Source organism: Haliaeetus leucocephalus, unplaced genomic scaffold, assembly GCF_000737465.1.
Source record: "Haliaeetus leucocephalus isolate CR32 unplaced genomic scaffold, Haliaeetus_leucocephalus-4.0 Scaffold92, whole genome shotgun sequence".
Lineage (NCBI taxonomy): Eukaryota > Metazoa > Chordata > Aves > Accipitriformes > Accipitridae > Haliaeetus > Haliaeetus leucocephalus.
Genome location: NW_010972528.1, coordinates 1,480,796 through 1,502,791, shown reverse-complemented (window position 1 = coordinate 1,502,791; position 21,996 = coordinate 1,480,796). Strand labels below are relative to the sequence as shown.

General features: G+C 57.4%; 2 protein-coding genes across 3 annotated transcripts in view; one reads left to right on the top strand and one right to left on the bottom strand.

The window, feature by feature from the left end:
* The window catches only part of ATP6V0D1 (ATPase, H+ transporting, lysosomal 38kDa, V0 subunit d1), a 37,303-nt gene extending 31,480 nt beyond the window's left edge, over nt 1–5,823 (top strand). The window contains exons 5-8 of one of the 2 annotated variants that reach the window (XM_010583925.1): nt 882–959; nt 1,561–1,737; nt 2,656–2,733; nt 3,273–5,822. In XM_010583925.1, coding sequence (XP_010582227.1) covers nt 882–959; nt 1,561–1,737; nt 2,656–2,733; nt 3,273–3,434 — 495 coding nt within the window. In that variant the 3' untranslated portion in view covers nt 3,435–5,822. Of the gene's footprint in view, nt 1–881; nt 960–1,560; nt 1,738–2,655; nt 2,734–3,272 lie in introns of both variants that reach the window. The other variant, XM_010583935.1, reaches the window with a different exon arrangement.
* Nucleotides 5,824–5,910: 87 nt separating this feature from the next.
* HSD11B2 (hydroxysteroid (11-beta) dehydrogenase 2) overlaps nt 5,911–21,996 on the bottom strand; it is a 20,287-nt gene continuing 4,201 nt past the window's right edge. Inside the window, exons 2-5 of the mRNA XM_010585199.1 lie at nt 7,882–8,115; nt 7,414–7,599; nt 6,755–6,892; nt 5,911–6,272 (exon numbers count right to left, since the gene is read on the bottom strand). Coding sequence (XP_010583501.1) covers nt 5,911–6,272; nt 6,755–6,892; nt 7,414–7,599; nt 7,882–8,115 — 920 coding nt within the window. The remainder of the gene's footprint in view (nt 6,273–6,754; nt 6,893–7,413; nt 7,600–7,881; nt 8,116–21,996) is intronic.

Sequence of the window (21,996 nt, the reverse complement as noted above, 5' to 3'; positions counted from 1 at the left end):
ACGTAGTAATCCAGGTGCTTTCCTAGTGCAGAGGCTGAGGGTGTCCAACATGTGCATTCTTGGTCCATCTTCAGTCCTGGAGGTGTTGTGACAAAGCAGAGATTTGTGATGTCTCAGCATCATTTTATTCCATCCCTTTTAAGTGATTCTGGTTGCAGCTCTCTGTCCAGGGAGGTATTTTATCACATGATTACTTCCTCTGAGAAAGTTTTTGCTGAGCAGCACTTTTAGCCATGCGCAGCCTTCATAGGCTCCCCCGGGAGATACAGTCATCTTCCAGCTGGATTATGGTACTTCTCCACAAAGGATTACGTTTCCTGGAGGCAGCGTAGCTGTGCCTATCCTTATATGTTTTCTGCAGTGCTTCATTTGGGATGGAGACCAAGTGGCTGCTGTGTGAAAAGAGAATTATAGAGAATGGCTAGTTTCCTTCACAGATGTCCTGTCTCATCTCTTGACTGTGCTTACACAGCGGTACTTCCTGAGCATAGGTCTTGCAGCTATAGTTGCGTGGCTTGGCATGTTTGTGGAGGCCAGAGCAGGGTCAGGAAACCATGTGAGACTTCAGTAAATGCTTTGGAGTTAGATGACTCAAAGGAGCAAAACAGGCTTTAACCTTACTGCCTGGGGATCTTGCCTGCAGTACGCTCATGCAGTCACTTGAACAAACTCAACCACAACCCTTCAAGTCTCCAGCTCCTGGGCAATAACTGTTCCTTGTGTGGGCTTGGCATCCAAGCTCATGTGGGGTGAGGGTGTCCGTGGTGTGTTACAAAGCATCTGGGAGCATCCCTACTTGCTGTCTGTCCTCTGCTGAATGGCCCTATGGGGCAGTAGCTGAAGCTGTGTAGAAGAGCGCTTATCTGCCCTCTCTCTTCTAGGCCTACCTGGAGTCCTTCTACAAGTTCTGCAAGGTGCTGGGAGGTACCACGGCAGATGCCATGTGCCCGATCCTGGAGGTAGGTCTGGAAACCCCTGCAGCTGGATAGTATTGCAGTAATATTCATTGCTCTGTGCTCAGGCCCAGCTTGCCTGTCAGCGTTAAGGATGCTCAAGATATTTTTCAGCATCCCCATGCACGCTCTGACTGCCTGCACGTGACTTTGGACAGGTTTCGTTCCCCAGTCCTGATCTTGCCAGGTGCTGACACATCTGTTGCCTTCATGGCAACATCTTCATCTTCTCACATGAATAACAAGCAGGAGAACAACCAGAGCTGTTCAGTGCATGGCCTGTCTCCATGCCAAGGCTAGTTGTGGGATGTGCAGGGCTCAGGGGCAGTAGGTGAGAGAGACTCCTTGACCTGGGCAGGGTTCTGCTCAGTGATTTGGCCTGTGCCTGGGATGGGGATTTCCTCACATGACTGCTCCCCAGGCATCAGCTACTGGGCACACTGGGAGCCTGCATGTGTAGCCTGCCCTGGCTAAGCACTGGATAGCTGAGCACCCAGGCAGCTTGCTCATGCTGCCCTCTGATGTGGCTCTGTTCAGAACAGTGTCAGTACCTGCTAGCCTCTGGCCAAGATGCTGCATCCCAAGGTGAACCACTCTTCTCCTGCAGTTTGAAGCTGACCGGAGAGCCTTCATTATCACCATTAACTCATTTGGTACTGAGCTGTCCAAGGAGGACCGAGCAAAGCTGTTCCCGCACTGTGGCAAGCTCTACCCTGAGGGCCTGGCTCAGCTGGCCAGAGCAGATGACTACGAACAAGTCAAAAATGTTGCTGACTACTACCCTGTGAGTGTTTTGGGGTGAGGGCTGTGGGGACTGGTGCAAGAACCTACTCTGGATCAGAGCTTCTCGGGGATCTGGGAGAACTTGTGGATTGACAGCCTGGGGAGAGGGATGCCTATCTTCTGCTGCTACTGTTGGTTCTGTGCTCTGCTCGGCCAAGATGGAGTTGGCTTGCCTGGGATGCTGTTGGCTTGTCAGTCATGCCTGTCATTGCAGTGGTGATAGGGAGACCAGGTGTACCCTGTCCCAGGGTGTGGGGGCTGCCCTCACCACCAAACCCTTGAGGTATCAGTGTGGCAGCGATGACAGTCTCTCTTTGGCTGGTTGGGGGTGGAAACATGTCTTCAGTGAGAAGCAGTGTGCCCCATCTGCAGCCCTTGTGGGTCACTCTGAGCTCTGGTTCAGTCACAGGGGAGACGCTGACCTGGGAGGACATGTTTGGATGTGTCTGGGTTCCTTAAGCTGCTCTTGTGCATGAGAGCTCAGTGTCTCCTTACTGAAGCAGCCAGGGCATGTGTCAGTGTTTGTGTGCACAGGGGCCTGGCCCAAACACTCCAGTCTGTATGTGGAGGGGTCTGTACCTGATGCATCCTCCCTGCAGGCTCAAAGTGACGCCCTGGCTTTGAGAACTGCATATTTCAGAGAAGGGGTAGGATCTCTGGCTGGACAAGCTCACAGGTGAAATAAAGGCTTTCTCTGCCATTCTGGGGATTGCCTTCAGCCAGTGTGTGTGCTGTGCATCCTCAGCAGCATCCTGTTGCCAATATTCCTGTGTGCACAGGGCAGACTCTTGGTTTCTCTGTCCTCTGCTGACCTGACATGGTGGCTGGGGCATCTGTTTGATGCACAGGGCCCCCAAACACTGCTGAGCTTGGAGGGCTTTGGGGTTTGGGTATATCCTCTTGTAATGTCTTCCTGCAGGAGTACAAGCTGCTATTTGAAGGGGCTGGCAGTAACCCTGGAGACAAGACCCTTGAAGACAGGTTCTTTGAGCATGAGGTGAGTGAGCCCTGAGACACTTCTCAGTATGTGCCTACCTGTGCCATTTGCAAATCTCAGGGTAGCAGCAAGTTTGTCTTGCTGCCCTGTCAGCAGTGCTGTGGATGAACAGAGTTTGGGGGAAGGAAAAGGATGCTAGCCCTCTGCTCCAGCGAAGGAACGGGGGCCCAGCATGGTGCTTGGTCCATGTTCTCACCCAGACAGATAAGAGCGGTGTGGGAGGCAAGTTTGGGGCTGCTGGTGGATGTTTGATCCATCGATAGCAAAACCAGAGTGTAATTACTTGGGAAAAGAGGATTTTCACGGTACCTGAGGGTATAAATATTTCCCCCTTCAAATGCCAGAGTCTGTCCTGAGCCATGTGCTGTAGGTTAGAGCTGCCTCGAGGACCTAGAGAGATACAGAGCAGGATACCTGTGCTGAGCCTTCCAGCCTGCTGGGGAAGTCATGAGACCTCCCAAGCTGCTCTGTGCTTGCCTTGACCAGCTCCTCCCATCTAAGGTGGACAAGTAACATGTCCTCCTCTGGGCTTTCCCCAGGTGAAGCTGAACAAGCTGGCCTTCCTCAACCAGTTCCACTTTGGAGTCTTCTATGCCTTCGTGAAGCTGAAGGAGCAGGAGTGCCGCAACATTGTGTGGATCGCAGAGTGCATTGCCCAGCGGCACAGGACCAAGATTGACAACTACATTCCCATCTTCTAACCCTGCTCTGCTCCTGTCTGACCCTCCTGCCCCTGGAGTCCGGAGGGGCTTCTGTCTAACTCCCTGACTTATCCCTTGCCCGGACTCCAGGGATGTCCCATCTGTAGAACTGGCTCAGATGAGGAAACTGTACAGTTGCTAGTTAAATTATTCACAAGCTGAAGTTTGAGTTGTGTCCTGTGAGGGGTCCGGAGGGACCAGTGGCACAGGCTTGGCCCTGTGTAGCAGGAGGGACACCTCCTGTTGTGTATCTAATAGTCCCTGTGTTACTGTACTAATCTGCTGTATGCGCTTATGCTCGTAGAGCAAGCACCAGCTGGGGGGTTGCTGCCTCCAAGGGGTTCCCACTGCTGCAGAGGAACACATCAGGTCTGCCATGGCTGGGGCATGCCAGTGCTCTGTACGCCTCCTAGTCAGTGTTGTTCCTGTGAGATTTAGTTTGAGTGTCATTTGTAGCGTAGCCCATGCTGCTGTGCAATCCCTGCATCCCCCTGTAGCTAACCCTGACCTGGGAGAGACTGAGTAGCCCTGGCCGGGACTGAGATGGAGCCTGTGGGAATGTGAGGGCAGAGCCAGAGCGCTTGCAGAGCGTGCTCCTCCCCACTCTGACAGCATTTGCACTAGTGCAGCCTCGCTGTGTCCTCAGAAGCAGCTCTCCTCAGTCTCCTTCCTGCCCTGCAGCTTGCAAGGGCTCCATAAGCTGGCTGAGCTCCTTCCTTCCCTGAAGACCCACAGGTTGGAGTTTACTGTCACAACCACGCAAGAGTCAGGGCTCCTTTTGGCTCTGTGGATGGCGCCGGACCCCTGCACCGCCCCAGGGCAGACATCCAGGCTGGGGCAGCCTCCTCCCCTGTGCAGTGTGTCTGGGCTGACACTGCTGTGGAGTCATATGGGCACAGCTGGCCGTTGGGCAGAGCAGCCCTTGGGTCTGGCTCCACTTGGTCACCCTGATGAGTGCAGAGGGCAGCTGTTGGCAGAGATGTCCTACGCCTGTGGTTAGGGGGTGGGAGCCAAGCCCTGGGCATGGCATGGCAGTCCTGCTCCTTGTTGCTCTGTGTCCTGGCTCACTCCCACTTGTGCTTGAGCTCTGGGAGATGCCCATGGCAGCAGAGAAGCCTTGCTGGTGGGAAACACGTGCTTGGTGCTGCTGCTGGGAGGGATCAATGGAGAGCGGCTCCCTCTCAGTTTGTGCTGTGGTCACCTCTGCAGTGTTTGTTATCCTGTGATCCCTTCCTCTCTACACCAATAAATATCTGCCTACTGCACTGTGCTCTCCCTGCTTACTTGGGTACCTGCTCCCACATCCCCAAGAGAAGCCTCCATCAGCCACAGGGCCTCTTACCCAGAGAATTTGGTATTTGTGGTAGTGGAGCCTGGTGTGGCTCCTGCATGATATGGGACACTTGTTTCTACCACAGGCAGGGTGGTAGTACCACCTCTTGGGGCCCTGGGAACTCACTCCAGCCCAAGCTGCAGGGGTGCCTGGTCTGTGGGTGCAGCTGGGTGCTGAGCTGATGGGTGCCGGGGAGGTGTAGCCCTCGCTGCTTATGCAGCCTTATGGGAGTGAGCTATGCTGTTATGGAGCTGCATGGCTTGTCACCCTGTGCCTGGGCTTCCTGCGTGGGCCTGTCTGTGTGTGGCACTATCAGCCCTTCCATCCTTGCCCCAGCAGGGCTACAGCATCAGAGCAAAGCAAAAGGAAGCCTTTGAGGTAGGGGTGGGGAGTAGTGGGGAGCGGGTGCAAGTACTTACTGGCTGGCAGACCCCCTTTCTGGGGCTGCCTGTGGCACCTGCTGCCCCATGCAAGGCTCCTGGCTCGGTGTGGCGCCAGCTGTGACGCAGCTCAGCTCTGCCCGCAGGCAGGGCATCCCTAGCCAAGCATTGCAGTGCTGCACTGTGCGGAAGGAGACTGCCAGAGCCTGGTGGCATATCAAGAACAGATTTATTTAAAAAGTGACAATCATGTAGTTCATCTTGTGAAGATCTCTGCGGCACTGGCAGCCTGGCCTCAGCCCCTGTGCTCGCCAGGAGCATGTGGAGTGTGTAATGAATGGCAGGGAGGCAGGGGCTGGCACAGCAGCAGCCACAGGGTCCCAGGCCTGACCCAGCCAAGAGGTGACGGAGACAAATGCAGCTCTGACAGCAGTGAGGAAGATGTCAGGTAGCTGAGAAATGCCTGAGGAATATCCCAGCCCGTGGTGCAGAGCTGCTGAGTCAGGCAGGGGTGGCCCCCTTGGAGGATGCACAGTTAGAAAAAATACAAAAACAAGGTCTCTAGAAAATGTTGATTCTTGCACAATAGAAAATAGATCTGCCTGATTTTGGAAAGCAATTTGGTTTTTAACATCTAGTGCTGATTGTTCCCCCGCAGTGCAGGAGGGCGATGCCGGTGGCTGTGCACGCGCTCGGGGGCTGGTGTGCCTGGAAATCCTGGGAGAAGGCTCGCTCCTGCCCCGCGACCGCATGCGGGCCAAGGTCAGGCCTTCTTCACATCGTTGTGGTGCTCTTGCCGCAGCGCTCGGGGCAGCTTGGGGTTGATGAAGAATCCTTTCAAGAACAAGTCTCGGACAAAATATGGCAGGTAGCGGTGTATGAAATACATGAGCCCAAGGCCCTGCCCTGGGTAGTAGCGCACAGCTGGGTTGGCAGCCAGGAGCCCGTCCGTGATGCTGTTCACCACTGCGCTGAGGTCCTCCACCGCCACCTTCATGAACTGGATGAACTGGCGGTTGATCTCCTCCACGTAGTCCTCGCCATAGGCCTGCAGCAGCTCTCGGGGCAGGCTGGCCACCAGCCGCTGCTTCTGCAGGTTCCAGAAGGCAGGGTCGCACGTCGTCCCTGCAAGGACGTGGGCCCCCATGAGCTGTACAGTCCCCCCTCCTCCAGCCCCCTTGGCATGGGTGCCAGCAGTCCTCAGTCCGCTCCCAGCCTCCTGGGAAAGTCCTGCTGAAATCCTGGCAAAGATATGCCATGAGGGAGGCACGGTGGTAGCACCGTGGTGGCTCTTGGTGTTGTGGGACTGGGACAGCAGTCTTGAACCCTGCCTGCAAGGGGGATAGTGCTACCATAAACACGTCTGAGCTGGTTCAGCCAGCTCTGGTAGCTGAACTGCTGGCAGGGCTTGATCCTGACCCTACCTCACACCAGCTGGAGCCCAAAGGCCACAGGAGGGCCACCGTCCCTAGGGAGGTGGCTGGCGATGCTCAGAAGTTGCATCCTGCACCACCAGCTGCTCCTGCTACTGGTCCATCTTCTGCCTCCCCGAGTTACCTGCCCTTTGCCTGTGGGCGCAGGTAGCAAGTGGGCACTGACCCTCTTACCTGTTTTGTAGTAGCCAGGCAGGACAAGGCTGACTTTGACCCCCCAGGGCTGGAGCTCGCTGCGGAAGGTGTCCATGAGCAGGCTGAGGGCTGCCTTCGAGGCCCCGTAGGCTGCCAGGCAGGGGAAGGGTAGGTCACCTTGCAGGAGCAAAAGGATGAATGAGCGAGCTCTCAGGCAGCTGTCTATGTGGTTGGGGGCAGGCAGGACCAGGAGGGCTTGCGTAGGGACACGCTCCTGGCCCCTGCACAAGGGCTTAGGTTTTGTTTTGCTGAGAAAGCAACTGGAATTTGCTTGAAATTAGTGTGTTTTAATGGGGGGGAAGAGGATGCTGGTTTTCCCTCCCTGGCCAGCCAAAGCTTGGGGTTGTCATCTCCAATGTAGGCATGTGGCAGCTGGGCTGGGCTTGCCCACGCTGCCTGCCACCGGGCTGCCTGTCTCCAGGATGCACAAAGAGCCCCATGGCTCCCCATTTCTGGGTGCCCGCTCTGGGGCTCAGCGATGCCACCGGGTTGCTGGTGCCAGCCTGATGCAGGCTGGCTGGGGAGGTGGAGGTGCCCGGGGCGGGTGGGAGCCGTGCTGCACCATGGGGATGCCCGACCCGCACCCAGGCTGGGGGTGCCAGGGGTCTGGCGGGCCATGCCGAAGGCAGGCTGCTCACCTGCGGGGCTGCTCACGGTGACAATGCGGCCGCTGGTGGAGCGGAGCAGGGGCAGCAGCCCCTTGGTGAGCTCCAGCGAACCGAAGAAGTTCACCTCCATGCAGGTGCGAAACTTGCCCAGCGGCGAGAGCTCGGCATCGGCAATGGTGTCATTGAAGCCAGCGTTGTTCACCAGTCCCCAGAGCCCTGCAGGGATGGGATGCTCAAAGAGGCAACCCGAATGGGTGACCCCCCCCACCCCCACCCTGGGGATCCCAGCTACTCCCCAGCTCATGGGGGTCCTGCAGGGGAATTGTTGGGTGCCCTAGGACAAGCCCCATTAGCAGAGGCTGTCGACACAGGTGCCTGCAGGGATGCAGCCCACAGGGGGGAGCACGGAGAGGCCTGGCACTGCCACACTGGCTGCAGGCTGAGGTCCTGGGAAGCTGCATGGGGTCCCCGGGGAAGGGGTGTACCAAGGGCTCCTACCTGTGCTGTTGGTGTGGGCCTGGACGTGCTGCAGGACGCGCTGGATGTCCTCCGGCTTGGTCAGGTCCATCTGCAGCAGTGTCAGACTCGGCGAGCAGCTCCTGCGCAGCTCCTGGGCGCCGGGACCCTGCGGGTCCAGCACGCTGGCAAACACCCGAAAGCCCATGGCGTCCAAGTGCCGTGCTGTCGCCTGCCCGAAGCCTGAGTCACAGCCTGCAAGAGCCAAGAGGAGCCCTGCAGTGGGTGGTGACAGCCACCGGCCAGCTGTCCCCAGCCCCCAGGGACTCCTTAGCTCTGCCTCTGCATCCCCCAGGGACCAACTTCAGGGACCAAACCTTCCCCTCCCCCCAGCATCAGTCCCCCTCCTCGGGACCACCCTGGCTCATCACCCTGCTCCCAGGGACATGACCTTGCTCTGGGGCATTCGCAGGTCGCGGAGCTGCTGTTTTCTATCATCACACACACAGGAGGAAGAAAACACTCCCTTATCTGCAACCCCATCGCACCCTGAGCGTCTCTCTGATGTGAGGTGCAGGTAAAACTGCGGGCATGCTGAAGCACCGGGACAGCCCAGAGCAATGCGGGGTGGAAGCCATCAACCCCCAAAATAAACAGCCTCCAAAAGCTCCATCGGGCACCATGCAGAGCTGGCACAAGGCTCCATGGGAGACGCTGCCTCTCCCTGACTGCTTTTTGCCTCCCAGAAATGGTGGCCAAGAGGCACAGCAACTCCTCACCTGGCTGGGGTGCCGAGGGGATTAAAAAGGGGGAGGAAAAAAAGAGAGATCCTGGTCTGTTCCTGCCACCCCTCATCCTTCAAGGGAGCAGCTGACTGGGATGTCCCATGCTGGAGAGCACTGGGTGCTGCCATGCCTGGGTCCAGCCTCATCTCCTCCATTTCAGCTTGAGCAGGGGCACTGCAGGTGACACCATCACCCACAAAGCCACTGTCGGGGCGGCTGGGGGACAGCCTGGGCGGGAGCTGGGTGTCACAGGGCAGCTGCAGGACCAGTGGCCGGGGCACAGCGGCTGGGACGCAAACAAACAGCGGCAGCAAGGTACAGCCTGTTCCTGGGGTGATGGCAGTGCTGATAGCTCGGAGGAGCCTGCACCACTGCTGCTGCCCAGTCACATTAACCATTAACAAGGGAGCGCTGCAGGGGCAGCCCCATGGGCCCTGCACCCTCCTGCCCGGCACCCTTGGGTGCTCCTTAGGACATGCCTGAGAAAGGGCCCTATCCGGCACCTGGAGCCACCCCAGGATTGACACAACGGCAGCCCCAGGCACTGCCACCCACTCCATGGGCCCCCACGAGACAGCAGCCCCTCTCCTGCCAGCCCCAGGGTGGGCATGGGGACTGGCTGCCCCCCTTCAGCTCCCTGCTCCCACACCCCCAGGCTGGGGTCGGGGCACTGCTGGCTCCAGCTCCCGGGGTGCTAGCTAAGCCATCCTCGGCTTGGCATCCACGGGCTGGTCCCCAGCTCGGCTTTATTGCTGCAGCAGAAACCCATAATAAAGCCCCTGGCCAGAGGCCAGGGCAATAACACACCCCAGAGGTGCTCAGCTGGCAGGAAGGGGCTGCAGGGGGACCCCCCACCCTGCTTTCCCATGCAACACCCAGCACCCATCATGGGTGCATGCTGGGCCAGCTCAGCATCGCCCCCAGCGCCGCAGGGGATGCCGAAGCTGCTGCGGGCTGCCAGCTGCACATCCGCCTCTCCCCTCCCAGGGAACAGGTCGTGCTGCCAGCAGCCGGCCAGATAAGGTGCATTTCACTTTTCCCAACAAGGCAGGAGAAAACTGCAATAAAGATAAGGTTCAAAAATAAAAGTGCTCGCAGCCACGGCCTCACGATGCTGCAGCCAGCACCCTGCCTACCACCGCCGCCGGGACACGGTTACCTGCACTGCTCCTGCCCCAGCTGGCAAGAAAAGCTTCCAGTCCAAACACCAAGCTCCCCATCACCTCCTGAGCCTCAAAACACTGGGAAACATCCCAAAAACCCGAGAGACAGGTTTGCCGGCTTGTTACAGGCAAGCCTGGCAAGGAGGGAGCAAACACAGCCGCGTGCTGTCCGAGCCAGGCAGGGTTTGTTTTGCCTTAGAGGAGTGGGGCAGTCGGAGGGTTTGTTTCGGAAGTTTTAATTTATTCACACACACACACACACACACAAAAAAAAAAAAAAAAAAAAACACCACCCCTCCTGGGAGGCTGGCAGGAGGCCCGGGGCCAGGAGGGTGAGGATGCTCTGGTGTCATTTAAGGTCTCCAGCACTGCTCGGCTTCCCAGCCGCCGCACTCAGGCATGGCCAAGAGTGCAGGGAGGGACAATTAAATCCTCTGGGACTATAACACATGGTCCCAAAACACAGCAGCTCGCTGAGGACCATGCTCGTTCCCTGTGGCTACCAGCACTCAAGTCGCCGGCCTCGCCGGGGCTGGCATGAGAGCCGCTGCCGCTGGCTCAGCTCCGCCGGGAGCGCTGGAGCCAGCCAGTCTGCATGGCCCCGGCGAGGCTGGCGCTGGGCACGCCGCCCTCCAAGGATGCTGCATCACGAGGAGATGTCGGCGCCAGCTCCCCTGCTCCCAGCTTGCCAACCGGTTTTGCATCCGTGCCGGCGGGAGGGACCGTGGTCAGACCGAGCGCAGAAGCCCAGCATAAGGAGCGCAGCAGAGGAGAGCAGGCGGGTTGAAGCCCCCCATCGCATCCCCCCCCATGGGCCCCGGGCCAGCAGCCAGAGGCTTTTGCTGCAGCAGGAGCGAAGCCTGAACCCGGGTTGCAAAATCTAGCAGCACTCTGCAGGCTCGGCAAGCAGGGGCAAACACCGGCTCCAGGGGCTTGCTGGCCTTCTGCTGGAGCACTGGATTGGCAGCAATTCCCCCAGGACTTTGCAGAAGCTCCAGCCACTGCAGTGACTCCCCCAGGAGCAGGGCACACCAGCCTCCACTGGGATTTTGGCAAACAAGCCCCGGCTTTACCTATCTTGAGCAAGCAAAAAGGTTTGGCCTCCAGCATCACCGTTGGGGTGCCCTCTCACCCACTCAGGAAGGGCGAAGAGGACTGACCACGCAGCATCGTGTGCCCACCACCCAGAGATGCCCCTCGCCAGTGAAAGCAGAGACACTGGAGGGCTGAGCTGTGCCAGCCCAGCAGCTCCCGGCCAGCCTGCATGAGCCTCGGCTGCCCAGCCGTAGTGGGGGTAGGCACCATTCACGCTTCCTCGCTGCTGGGAGCCAGGTTGGGCTCACGTGCCACTGGCTGAAGCTGCCATCCCAGTTTGGTGTGGGCCCATTGCTTTCGGGTGAGTCAGGCATGGCATGGCACTGGCTTTTTTGCTGTCTCATATTCGCGCTGCTCCTGCAGCCAGCACCAAGGCTGCCACGCATGGCCACATGCTCAAAATCAACACCACGGTTTGCTGAGCAGAGCCGAGATGGGTGATAACACGGCTACCGCCCGCGAGCTGCCAAACCACAACCAACCCCCCTCACCCTTGCGCCCACTGCCAGCACGGTACGTGATGGAGGGCTGGTGGCACAGGTCCCCAGCGCTCACCCCACGCAGCTCACAGGTCCAGGAGCGGCTTCCCCACCGGAGCTGTGAGCTGTGAATCCTCATCCCTGAGCTGTGGAGCTGCAAGCTGTGCATCCTCATCCTCAAGCCATGAGCCATGCATCCTCATCCTCAAGCCATGAGCCATGCATCCTCATCCCTCAGCCACACACAACAGGAAAGGATAAGCACAGACCTGCAAAACCTCAGCAGCTAGAAGCACAGCTTGGCTGAAGAAGCTCCATGCAGCTGCAAAGCTGCCAAAAGCCTTGTGGGTGCCTGGGTACAGCAGCAGCTCCCCAGGAGCTGCTCTCTCCAGGGCCACCCCAGCCTGGGACCCCAGCATGGAAGCTAGAGAGGGGTTACCCCAGGACTGAGCATCCCTCTGATGGACCGGCTCCCCTGGGGTTAGCCCTGGCAGCATGGGCAGCCAGCAGCCCCAGGGGCACCTGTGGCAAGGGCAGGCAGCAGGGCGGCTGCTGGGCATCCCTTGAGGATGCCCCATCTTTCACCAAGCCAGGAGGCAGCTGGGTGCTTGCCAGCTGGGTTGGGCACCTAGAGCAGCATCACCCCCTCCCCAGCTCTGCGGGCCATCACCTCAGTGCCCCACTTCCCCCCTACAGCCCTGCCACCGCTCCCTAAATCCTAGAACATCAATCCCACCTCCCACACAGAGCTTTTGGGCTGTGTGTCCCACCACCCTGTCCAAGATGCTTCGCCAAGACAGGACTGTCACCAGCCTCCCAGCCCTGGGATGGTGTGGGGCTCAAGGACACCTTCAGCCGGAGGGGAGCCGGGGCGCAGAGGCCGAGCAGATTAACACTCTGAGCTGCTTGTTTCCATAGGCTCAAACTCAAATCCTGCCTGGGAAGCCAAGCTAAACACGGCTGATGTTTTGCTTGGAGGTGTTGCCTTCTGGCCCCGGCAGGATTCATCGCTGCCACCTCAGACCCAGCTCCTCTGGGTGCGGGATGGGATCGAGCCCGGCCGCATGGCAGGGAGGCTCTGCCGGGCACCCGAATGGGAGCAGCAGGGACTGATCCTGGCTCAGGTGCTTGGGGACAGTCATCCTGGCTCCATCCTGGGAGCACCATGGGAACCCTGTGGAGGAGGAATCCCGGGGCAAGGTGGCATCAGAGGGGATGGGGCACCCCAAAAGGGACTCAGGGAGGGGGGGGGTCCCTGTACGGAACAGGTCCAGGCAGGACGAAGCGCCCAGCAAAATCACGCGTGGGCAAGGCCCTGCGGCCAACACCTCCCGGATGCCGCCCACGTCTGGAGCAAGGAGCGATAAAGGGGTGATGTAAGCCCCAGGCGAGAGGGAACAAATTCTTGGCAGGGCACTGGGGAGGGAGGGGACAGCAGGAGCACCTGTGCCCATGGCAGCTGAGCCACCACAGCCACCTGCCAGCTCCAGCCTCCCCAGCCAGCCATCACCCACCGCCCGCCTGCACCCAAGGTCCTGCTGGGGGACCAGGGCCGGGCAGGGGCACTGGCAGCCCCCCCAGCCCCACTGCAGCTGGTGGCATCGCTGTCAACAGGAAACCGCACCCCAGCCGGCGGCTCGCACGACAGCATGCTGTGCTGGCAGCAGGGTATCCCCGCTCCCCACGGAGCCCCCCACAAGCAGCCTCCGTGCCTGGGTGCTGGTGGATGGGGCCAGGGTGGTAGCAGCCCCAGTGATGCTGCTGCTGGTCCTCAGTGCCTGGTTTTGGGAAGCCATGAGCCTAATTAAATTAAATTAAACCCAGGGAGACGCGTGCCTCCAGGGATGACCCAAATCCCACCCCCAAAGCCCTGGTGAGTGGACAACTCACAAGCCCCCCTCCCAAGCAAAGCCTCAGCCTCCTTCCCCGGGCAGGACCTCAGCCAAAGGGGGGCACACACCACTTCCCGGGGACCCTCCGCACAGCACAGCCATGCCAGAGGGAGATTACTGGCCAGGATGCTGACAGCTCCTGCAGCCTGGGACAAAGTGCCACATCTGCATCCCTCCAGCAAGTTCTATGGGTCCAGGTGGGGGGTCAGGCAGCCCCTGAGCCCCCCTGGGAGGCCCATGAACCACAGCAGAAGGCAGAGCTGGGGGTAATGTGCCCATTACCACAGGGGGTACACAGGTGACCCAACCCCCTCTCCACGCTGGGGACAAGGGCCAGATGGTGTGAATTACAAAGGATTAGCCGAGTGTTTCTGAAGCTTCACACGCCATCACCTCCACCCGGGAAGATATCTTTCACTTAAACAAAACAGAAGGGGGGAAAAAAAATCTGATTTTCTGCCTAGACAACCCAAAGCAGCCAGACAGAGATGACAAGGAGCCCCGAGGCTGGCACAGATGGGCCCACAGCTCCTGAATTAAAGCCCATTTCTCAGGAGCAGGTGCCAGCTCCAGTGCATCAGTATTGGGGACCCAACAGCACAAGAACAGCCGTAAGATAAATCAGTGTCAGGAACCACAGCCCTCTCCATCACTAAAAGCCACCCAGATGCCTTATCCCCTGCCCCCCCCCAAAGCTGTAGGCAGCAGATGCTGCTTGCAGCCAGCAGGGCTAACGAAGCCAGGAGCTTGTTATATTGCAAATGGCCCTGGTACATCCAAGACAGAAATGAGCCCAGCCACCTTCCGCTGCACAAGGCCAGTGCCTGGCGTGATGCTCGAGGAGGTCAGGATCCATCCACGAGCTTGCGGTCAGCCTCAGCCCCAGCCCAGGCTTTAAGCTCTCTCAGGAGGGCAGCTTCGCACCCAGACCCGCTAAGCTCAGTCTAAGGGCTTGCACCAGCACAGTCAGCAGGTGCAAAAGCACCAGAGTCTTCTTCAGACACAGAGCAGCAGGCACAGCACAGCCCGGGTGATAACCCAGCCCCGGCACAGCAGTGATGCTGCTGCTGGTGAGGACAAACCCAGGGCTCACAAACAGGCAGCGCGGAGGAAGTACCTCTCTTCCCAGTAATGCTGCGGCACTTTGGGGTTTCACAGAAAAAGGGCACAGGAATTTCCTAGAAGCAGCCACTTGCCGCTTCCCGGGGCTGGACAGCATATTCCAGCAGCTGCTGCCTCCACCGAGGGCAGATCCTCTCCCCAAAAGAAGCAGCCAGACTCCCGTAGTCAAGGATTCGAGCCTTCTGCAGGCAGGGATGAGCAGGAGAAGCAGCAGCGTGGACATTACCTGGGAAAGGGCACTGCCTGGGATGTTCTAGATGGATATCCCCCCAAGAAGAGGAAGTTGTGAAGAGCTGTGGTGATAACTGGGTTAATAATCACCTTCAGAGGGAACATGGCGAACTGGGAACACGGACCTGTCGAGCCACAAAAGTCATCCATCAGCAAGAGCTGTCGCTGGGAAGGACACCCATGGCCCAGGGACAGCTTGACCGTATCAGTGCCGATGCCAAGCCAGTGCCAGTAACACATCTGCCTGGGATCTTGGAGAGGGAGAGGCCAGGTGGGAGCCAAGCTAGGAAGCCAGAAAGCTCCACCAGCCACAGCCAGGGAAAAGAAAATGGAAAAAAAAAATAAAGCTACAGCAGTTTCAGTGGAGTTATATCAGTTCAGGTGTATTTTGGTGATGAAATTCTACTTTGCTTGTAAGGTGCCATCTCATCAGTCCCCTTGTCACAAGAATAAACTCCCACCACATGCCACAAGCCCAGGCAAGCAGAAAAATGGGTGCAAGCCCTGCCCATCCCCTCATCACGATGGGCTCTGCATTTGCTCCCTTGCAGCTTCCAGATCCATGTGGAGCTCAGGTTTTGGGGTTTGTTTTTTGGTTTTTTTTGTTTGTTTTTTTTTTTTTTTTAGAAACTGAGCAAAACACTTGAGTGACCACCAGCTGAGCTTCAGCCAAGACAGCTTTTGCAATACATCGAGCTGTTTAGATCTCCAGGCTAAAAGCCATACCTCTACAGCCACCTCAAGCCCCACCAGCCCCTTCTGTACCCGATTTAAGTTGTCCTCTCCTCACCCTCCACCTGCAGCTCCCACCAGCTCTTCAGAGTCAGAGTTTGAGTATCACAAGACTATTTTGGTGCATCTTCCCAAAATACATGAAGGTGGCCCTCCAGGCTGATGTGCTTGGACACAGTTGTGCTGACCAAGGCTGAATGGCAATGCACAGGGCAGCACCCACACGTGCCCTTCAGCTTGGGACAGCACAGGCAGAGGCCAGCACACCAGCTGAAGGGAGGACAGAAGTCACCAAGGGATGGCTGCACACCCCAGGTTATAGAGCTTGTCTCCACCTGGTAAGTGGGACCCTGGAGAGGAGCAAGCATCCGTCACATTGGTCACTGGACAGGGTCATGAGAAGCAGATGCACACAGCATGATGTTTATGCCAAACTGGAGCATGGCCACCAGAGCAGAGAAACAGGGTAGGGAGGGATCACAAATCTGCTCACAGGTATGTCTGGTGGAAGCTGAGAGACCCAGCACAAGAAGATCACCACCACCAGAAGAAACAGAGAAAGGCTTGAAAGAAGAGGCCAGACATTCAAAGCATCCACAGAAGACATCACAGCAGGTACCTCCTCCAGGACCTTGGCTCACCAGCCCATCTATCCTCTCCATCCCCAGCCTGCCTGGGGAGCACCCACCATCTGGCTCCCCAGGGTCAACCACCCAGCAAAAGGATGCACCGCCACAAAGCCTGTAAAGCTGAAAACTGCTTTTCAAGATTACAGCCTTAGAGCCAGCAAATCCCAGGACAGCACCACGTGCGACAGGGAAGCCAGCTTCCAACAGGGAAGTTGAAAAAGCTCAGGGGCTGGCAGCTCTCCAGGGCAGAAGGAAGCAGAAGGGATACATTGCATGTGGAAGCACGCACAGGCTGGGACAGAGGAACAGGGACTGGAGATAGTGGGTGTACCATAGCACCCTGAGAAGGAGGTAACAGGCATAATGCTGGGCAAAGTTTAAAAAAGAAGTCCTAGACTATACCTATAGCAACACACTGACAGCATGAGGGCAATGGTCTTGGGTGTTTTCCACCTTGCAGGCTCTGCAGCAGTATCTCAGATCTGAGACTACAGGAGGAACATCAGGAGGTGAAAAGGCATGAAAGCCCTGCAGCCTTTCCTCCTGCATGGGTCAGCTGGGCAAGCAGAGGTCCCCCAGCAGGAGTTTTGGGCCAGCACTGAAAGAAGACCATGAGAAGGCAAATGCTTGCCCAGGCTTGGTGGAGGCACCTTGAAGACACCCCCCCAATCCCTGCTCAAGCCAAACCCCAGCTGGGCAAGCCCACCACCCCCGTGCTACCAGTAGTAAAAGCAGCATGGCTCTTCTGTAACCAGATCCTGGCTTGAGGGGAGCTAGACTCAACAGTGGGTAACACAATCCCAGACCTCATTAAAGATGTGCTGCTCATTGGGCTAGAGGGCAGCAACTGCCTACACTTCTTCCAAAGTATCCGTTCCCATCTGACAATCTCATTTCTGCAGGGAAGTCTCTGCTTTGTTGCTCTCATGTCCCCACATAACCCTGAGCACTAATCAAGCCAGCTTGGGTTTCTCTACCAACTCTGTTCTCCCACAGTGTGCAACTTCTATGTGCTTTTCCTCCTGATTAGCTGTGCTCATAATTTTTGGTTAACAGTGCTAAAAAAAACACCCCAACAGGTCTGTGTCATTAGTGGGCTTCAAAAATGCTTATTTAATAGATAACTGAGAAAAGGCTGAGTGTATATATCTACATGTCTGCAGTGAGCAGGGGTAGGTATCTGTTTCTGAAGCAACCTAGCAAGGGCAAGAAGAATCCTAAAACCATGGAGGGCTGCTGACAAAGTGGGGGGAGAGCTTCAGCCCTGCAAAGAGACAGAGAAAGCAGGTTTTCTGCTCTACTCTCAGAAACCAGCAGCAAAACCCATAACTAGAGTTAAATGTTGCCTTTTTTTTTCTTTAAATATGCAGGGGATTGCTGTACACCAGGGTTGGAGTTTGGGTGTTTGGTTTTCATCCTGTCCCCCCCATCTCAGCTTGGAGGAACAGTTGTCTCTGCTGTTAATTTTTAATAGATCCTGGAAAAACCAAAGCAGTTCCAGGGAATGAGCTGATTTTCAGCCTGCATTTAACCTGGGTGAGACCCCATGTATCTCTAAGCTGGTTTACCAGCTCCAGAAGCAGAGTGGAAGTTGCCTCTGGAGAGCTATGGTGTCTCTGCATGAAGCTTTACTCATCACAGGGCTGCTGGCAGGCTCAGCACCAAATACAGGCTGTGAGCATGCCATGCTGGTGCTCCACCTGGAGCAGAGGTGCTCATCCCAAAGCCAGCATGCATTACTTGACAGCCCCAGCGTCTGGACCCCCAACATTTCTCAATCACCCAGGTTAGCTGGAAAACAGGTCTAAGAGACAACATCAAAGTCCAGATGGGAGCGATGCTGCTCTTTTACAAAGGAAAGTGATTTACCTTCATGGCAGAACTGTGAGAATCCCATCTGGATTGAATCACTCTGTCCTGCCACAGTCACCAGATGCTTCAACATCTGTTGAGTCCATGGGAAACGTCAAAGCTCCGCTTGACTACGATCAAGTTGCAAAACCTCTGTTAACCTTGAGCATGATCTGAAGCTCTGACCCATTTCAGATTGTTAATGGGGCATGCAATTGTAACAAGAGAGCCTCACCAGGGGAAACCGAGTTTCCCCTGCAGCGAGGAAGGAAAAGAGAGGAGAGCATGGCAGGTTTGGGTCTGGAGCAGCCTGACCTGCCAATTGGTTTTGTTCACAAAGATGATTTGTTGGGGGACAGACTGGTCTGCAGGTGCTGGCTTTGTAGGCTACACCAAGAAGGAGCAAGGATGCAAGAGACCTAAATCGCCTCCCCCAGGCAGCACTCCTATGGCTTTAGGTTATTTCAGAGCTGTGTAATTCAGGTGCAACCTTTACACACAGAGCAACAATTCACTGTTTTCAACTTCTCATCCAAGCTGAAGTGTAAGAATCAATACCTTGCTACACAACTCGTGTCTTCCCTGTGCTGCAGCAAAACCCTGCAGGTATGCAAGGTCTATAGGCTGGTTTGCACTCAGTCCTTTCTGAGGATCAAGCAATTAGCTACAGTCTGAAAAACCAGCCCAAGCAGTCACACACAGCAGAGCAACACAACAGCAAGGGGCTCACAACTGCTCCAGCTGCACAGCAGAGCCCCAGGGTGCTCACGGCCATCCCTCTACCACCTCCAGACACTAAACCCAGTTGTGCTGGGTGGTTTCTGTGGACTCACCAAATTTCAGAGGCATCCAACTAAGACCACAAGGACCAAAGGATGATCTAGGCTCACATCTAAACTGACCCAGGTCAAAGCCAAGCCTTGCATGAAGTGCTGTCAGCCTGGATCTGGTGAGGCCAAGCAGTGACAGTTCATCACCTCTCTCCAATGCTGCTCTCGCAGACCATCCCCCTTGCACAGGCTACAGAGGCTGGACTGCTTTTTATATTGATTCTCAATAGGAAAGAGATAGGGGATACAAGCAACACCCTTCCTCTTTGCTCACACAGCTCAGAGCAACACTGCTCCTGGTGAGCCTCCAGCATACACTTGCACCACTGGCCAGCAGTGCCAGCCACCAGCATCAGCACCCCGGGGTGCCCTGACCACACACTGGTGGTGAGGGATACCTGGTATCAGCTGCCTTGCAGCTTTCTGGTGCTTGATCAGCAGCTGCTCATACCCAGCCTGCCCATACTGCAGGCACGCTGGGGTCCCTGCAGCCTCCCATGCTTGGCCAAAGCCTGGGCCAGACCTTAGGCTCATCTTGGAGGCAGGTTTGGGCTCACAGGCAGGCTCAGGACAGCACATCAAGGGCAGCATGGAAACTGCTGCTGTCTCCCTCCCAGCCCTGGGCCAGAGCAGCTGATCTCCACTCCCCTCCTCATCCTGTCCGAACTCTCAGGGCTGACCTCTCCCAGCCCAGCTGCACAGGAGGGCATTCTCCTCCTCACTGCAAACAGCTGTGACCTCCCCTAGGAAGGCAGGATTAACACTTTCCTCACCCCCTGCCCCAAAGCCAGGCTGCATACATGAGAGCAGCACTCCTGGAGAAGCCGGACCATCGGGATGCAGAGCAAGAGCTCCAAAGTCACAGCCACAGATAAACAGCACTGCAGGGACTAAGTGCTCACCTACTTTGCTAGCCCAGGGGATGCACCATGGAAGACTGCAGCATTTCTCACTCCCCTCCAGCAGCAGGCAGCTGCCCATCCCTGCTCCAGCCAAATCCCAGCCCCTGAAATGCAAACCTGCAAGAGATGGGGAACACCACAGCTTTGTAGCCCCTGCACAGGGTCAGCAGCTTTGCTCTGCAGCTCCGCATCTGCTCTGCTACTTTCCCACTGAGCTGCACAGTGAGTTTTCCTTCAACCCCTCCCGCAAACTAAGTTTTGATCAGCCAGCCATGTCCAGACCAGCACATGGGGCTGGAGCATCACAGGCAGAGCTGGACTTGGGGTTGTTCCCAGGGGGTCTGGGAGAGTGGGCAGCTGGAAAAGCTGGGACCCCTCAACCAGGAGGTACAACAGCACTGCAAGCCACATTCTCTTGCTCCAGTTAAGCATCACCTGTGCAACTCCCTGCCACAGGATTAAGCCAGCAGCAAGAAATGTATATAAGAGGAAACAATGCCCAAAGCTTTTTGGGCTGGGAGCTGCGCTGCTCCATGGCAGGCATCAGGAAGAGACTTTGTTGCATTTCTCAGTTGACCTGCAAGGTCTAGCATGACAGCCAGCATGGCTCACACACCTTCACTGATGCCCAGTATCCCCAGGCACCCAACTCCACGTTTTTCCCTCTGCTGTGTTTTGCTTCCCATGGGCAAGAGAAGGAAGGTCAGGCTGTCTTTCTCCAAGAGCTTGCTCCTGCACTGATCCTCCCTGGCTGCTCCCACAGGAGACACCAGCAGTGACTCAATACCCAGTTGCCAGGAGGTGTCCAGAATTAATCCACAAAAGAATCAGGCCAATTACCATGCAAATACTCAAGCGAGGGATGCCATCCCAGGCAGAGCAGCCCTCGCATCTGCCCCTTGGCAGGCACCTGCTGTAGCAGCAGTAAGGAAACACCGATCCCGCACCACAGGCTGCGCCTTGAACCTGTAAAACCACAAAGTATTTACAGCCGAGAGCAAACACACCAGAGCTGCAGAGGTGTCACCTCAATGCACCAGAGTAAGAACACCTTGTTCCAGCCACTGACTCACTAATTATACAGGCAATGCCACAGAGCCAGGGCTGGCTTGACCTGGCGTGCCACAGGGCACCTGCGAGCGCATGGCTGTCAGACATGTCCTCCCCAGGCAGCCCTGCCCTGCCACGGCTTTGACCTTCACTCGGTTGAATCATTCATTCATCCGCTGCCTTGCTCCTCCAAGCTTCTTCCTTCCGAGAGGCCTCCCTCCGCTTCCCACCGGCGCCGCAGAGCCCTTCAAGCCGGACAGGAGACCCGGCTCTCACCTCTCCTTCTCAAAGACCCCCCATCGCAAGACCCAATTTTCTAGGAAATGCGCAAATCCCCTTCTCCAGCTTGGGGGTCTCCAAGCCCAGCCCAGCCATTCCCACCAGTATGTGGGCTCCTGTCCTTGGCAGCACCACCGAGGTCGTGCCCATGGGTTTCCCTCCCCTCCACATCCATGCGGAGCCAGCAGCACCCTCCCAGCACACCTGCGGCAACAGCCACACTGGCTCCAGCACCTCCTCCTCACCCTGTGTCTGCTGCTGTCATCTGACAGCAAAGCACCTGCTGACCCCAGCTACCTTCATCATCCTCCTGCCCCACTGCCAGGAGGAAGGAGAGAGGAAAGCACTTGTATACCAAGATACCCCAAAGAGATTCAGCCACCAAAAGCCAGAGCTGTGTGAAGCCTGGGCTGGGAGCACAGCATGTTCCCTGCGGAGCCACCTTCCCCACGGAGGAGCTCTGCGCCAGGCAGCCCCAAGAGGAGGCGGGCAGCAGCTGAGCAGGGGATTCCCCTGCAAAGAGGGGGAACAGCCTGGTTTGCCCCAGGACAGAGCTCTGGATGGAGCAGCGGTGCTCAGCTGCCGGCAGCCGGCCCCGTCGTAGCTTCTAGAGGTGCCACGAGCAGCTTTCTAAGAACAAGCATGGCTCCAGAGGGGAGGAGAAGACAACCCCTGGGCCAGCTGAGGCGCTCCCAAACCAGCGCTCCGGCCCTGCGCCAGCCCCACCACATGTCCCATCCAGTCTTCCGGCTTTCAGAGGAAGCAGCTCCCGGCATCGCGCCGCGACCGGCGCTCGACGCGCAAGGAGCCGCTTTTGCAGGGGCCGACGCGACTCCCTCACGGCTCCTCGCTTCAGGGCGAGGGCGACGGCAGGTACGGCCCGGCCGGTTCTGCTTGGACACGGAGGAGGGACGAGCAGGCCACCTCTCTGGCCGCGGGACGGCACCCAGACGGGCCCCCTCTCGCAGGACCTGACCGGCACCCGCTCCCCGCTGCCCCCACGCCGGGGCCGTCGGGGCTTCGAGGCCGCTGTCCCCGCACTCACCTGTGACGAGAACGGCTCTGCCCGCCACCGGCAGCAACCTGCGGGGCGATGCCCGCCACAGCAGCAGGCAGG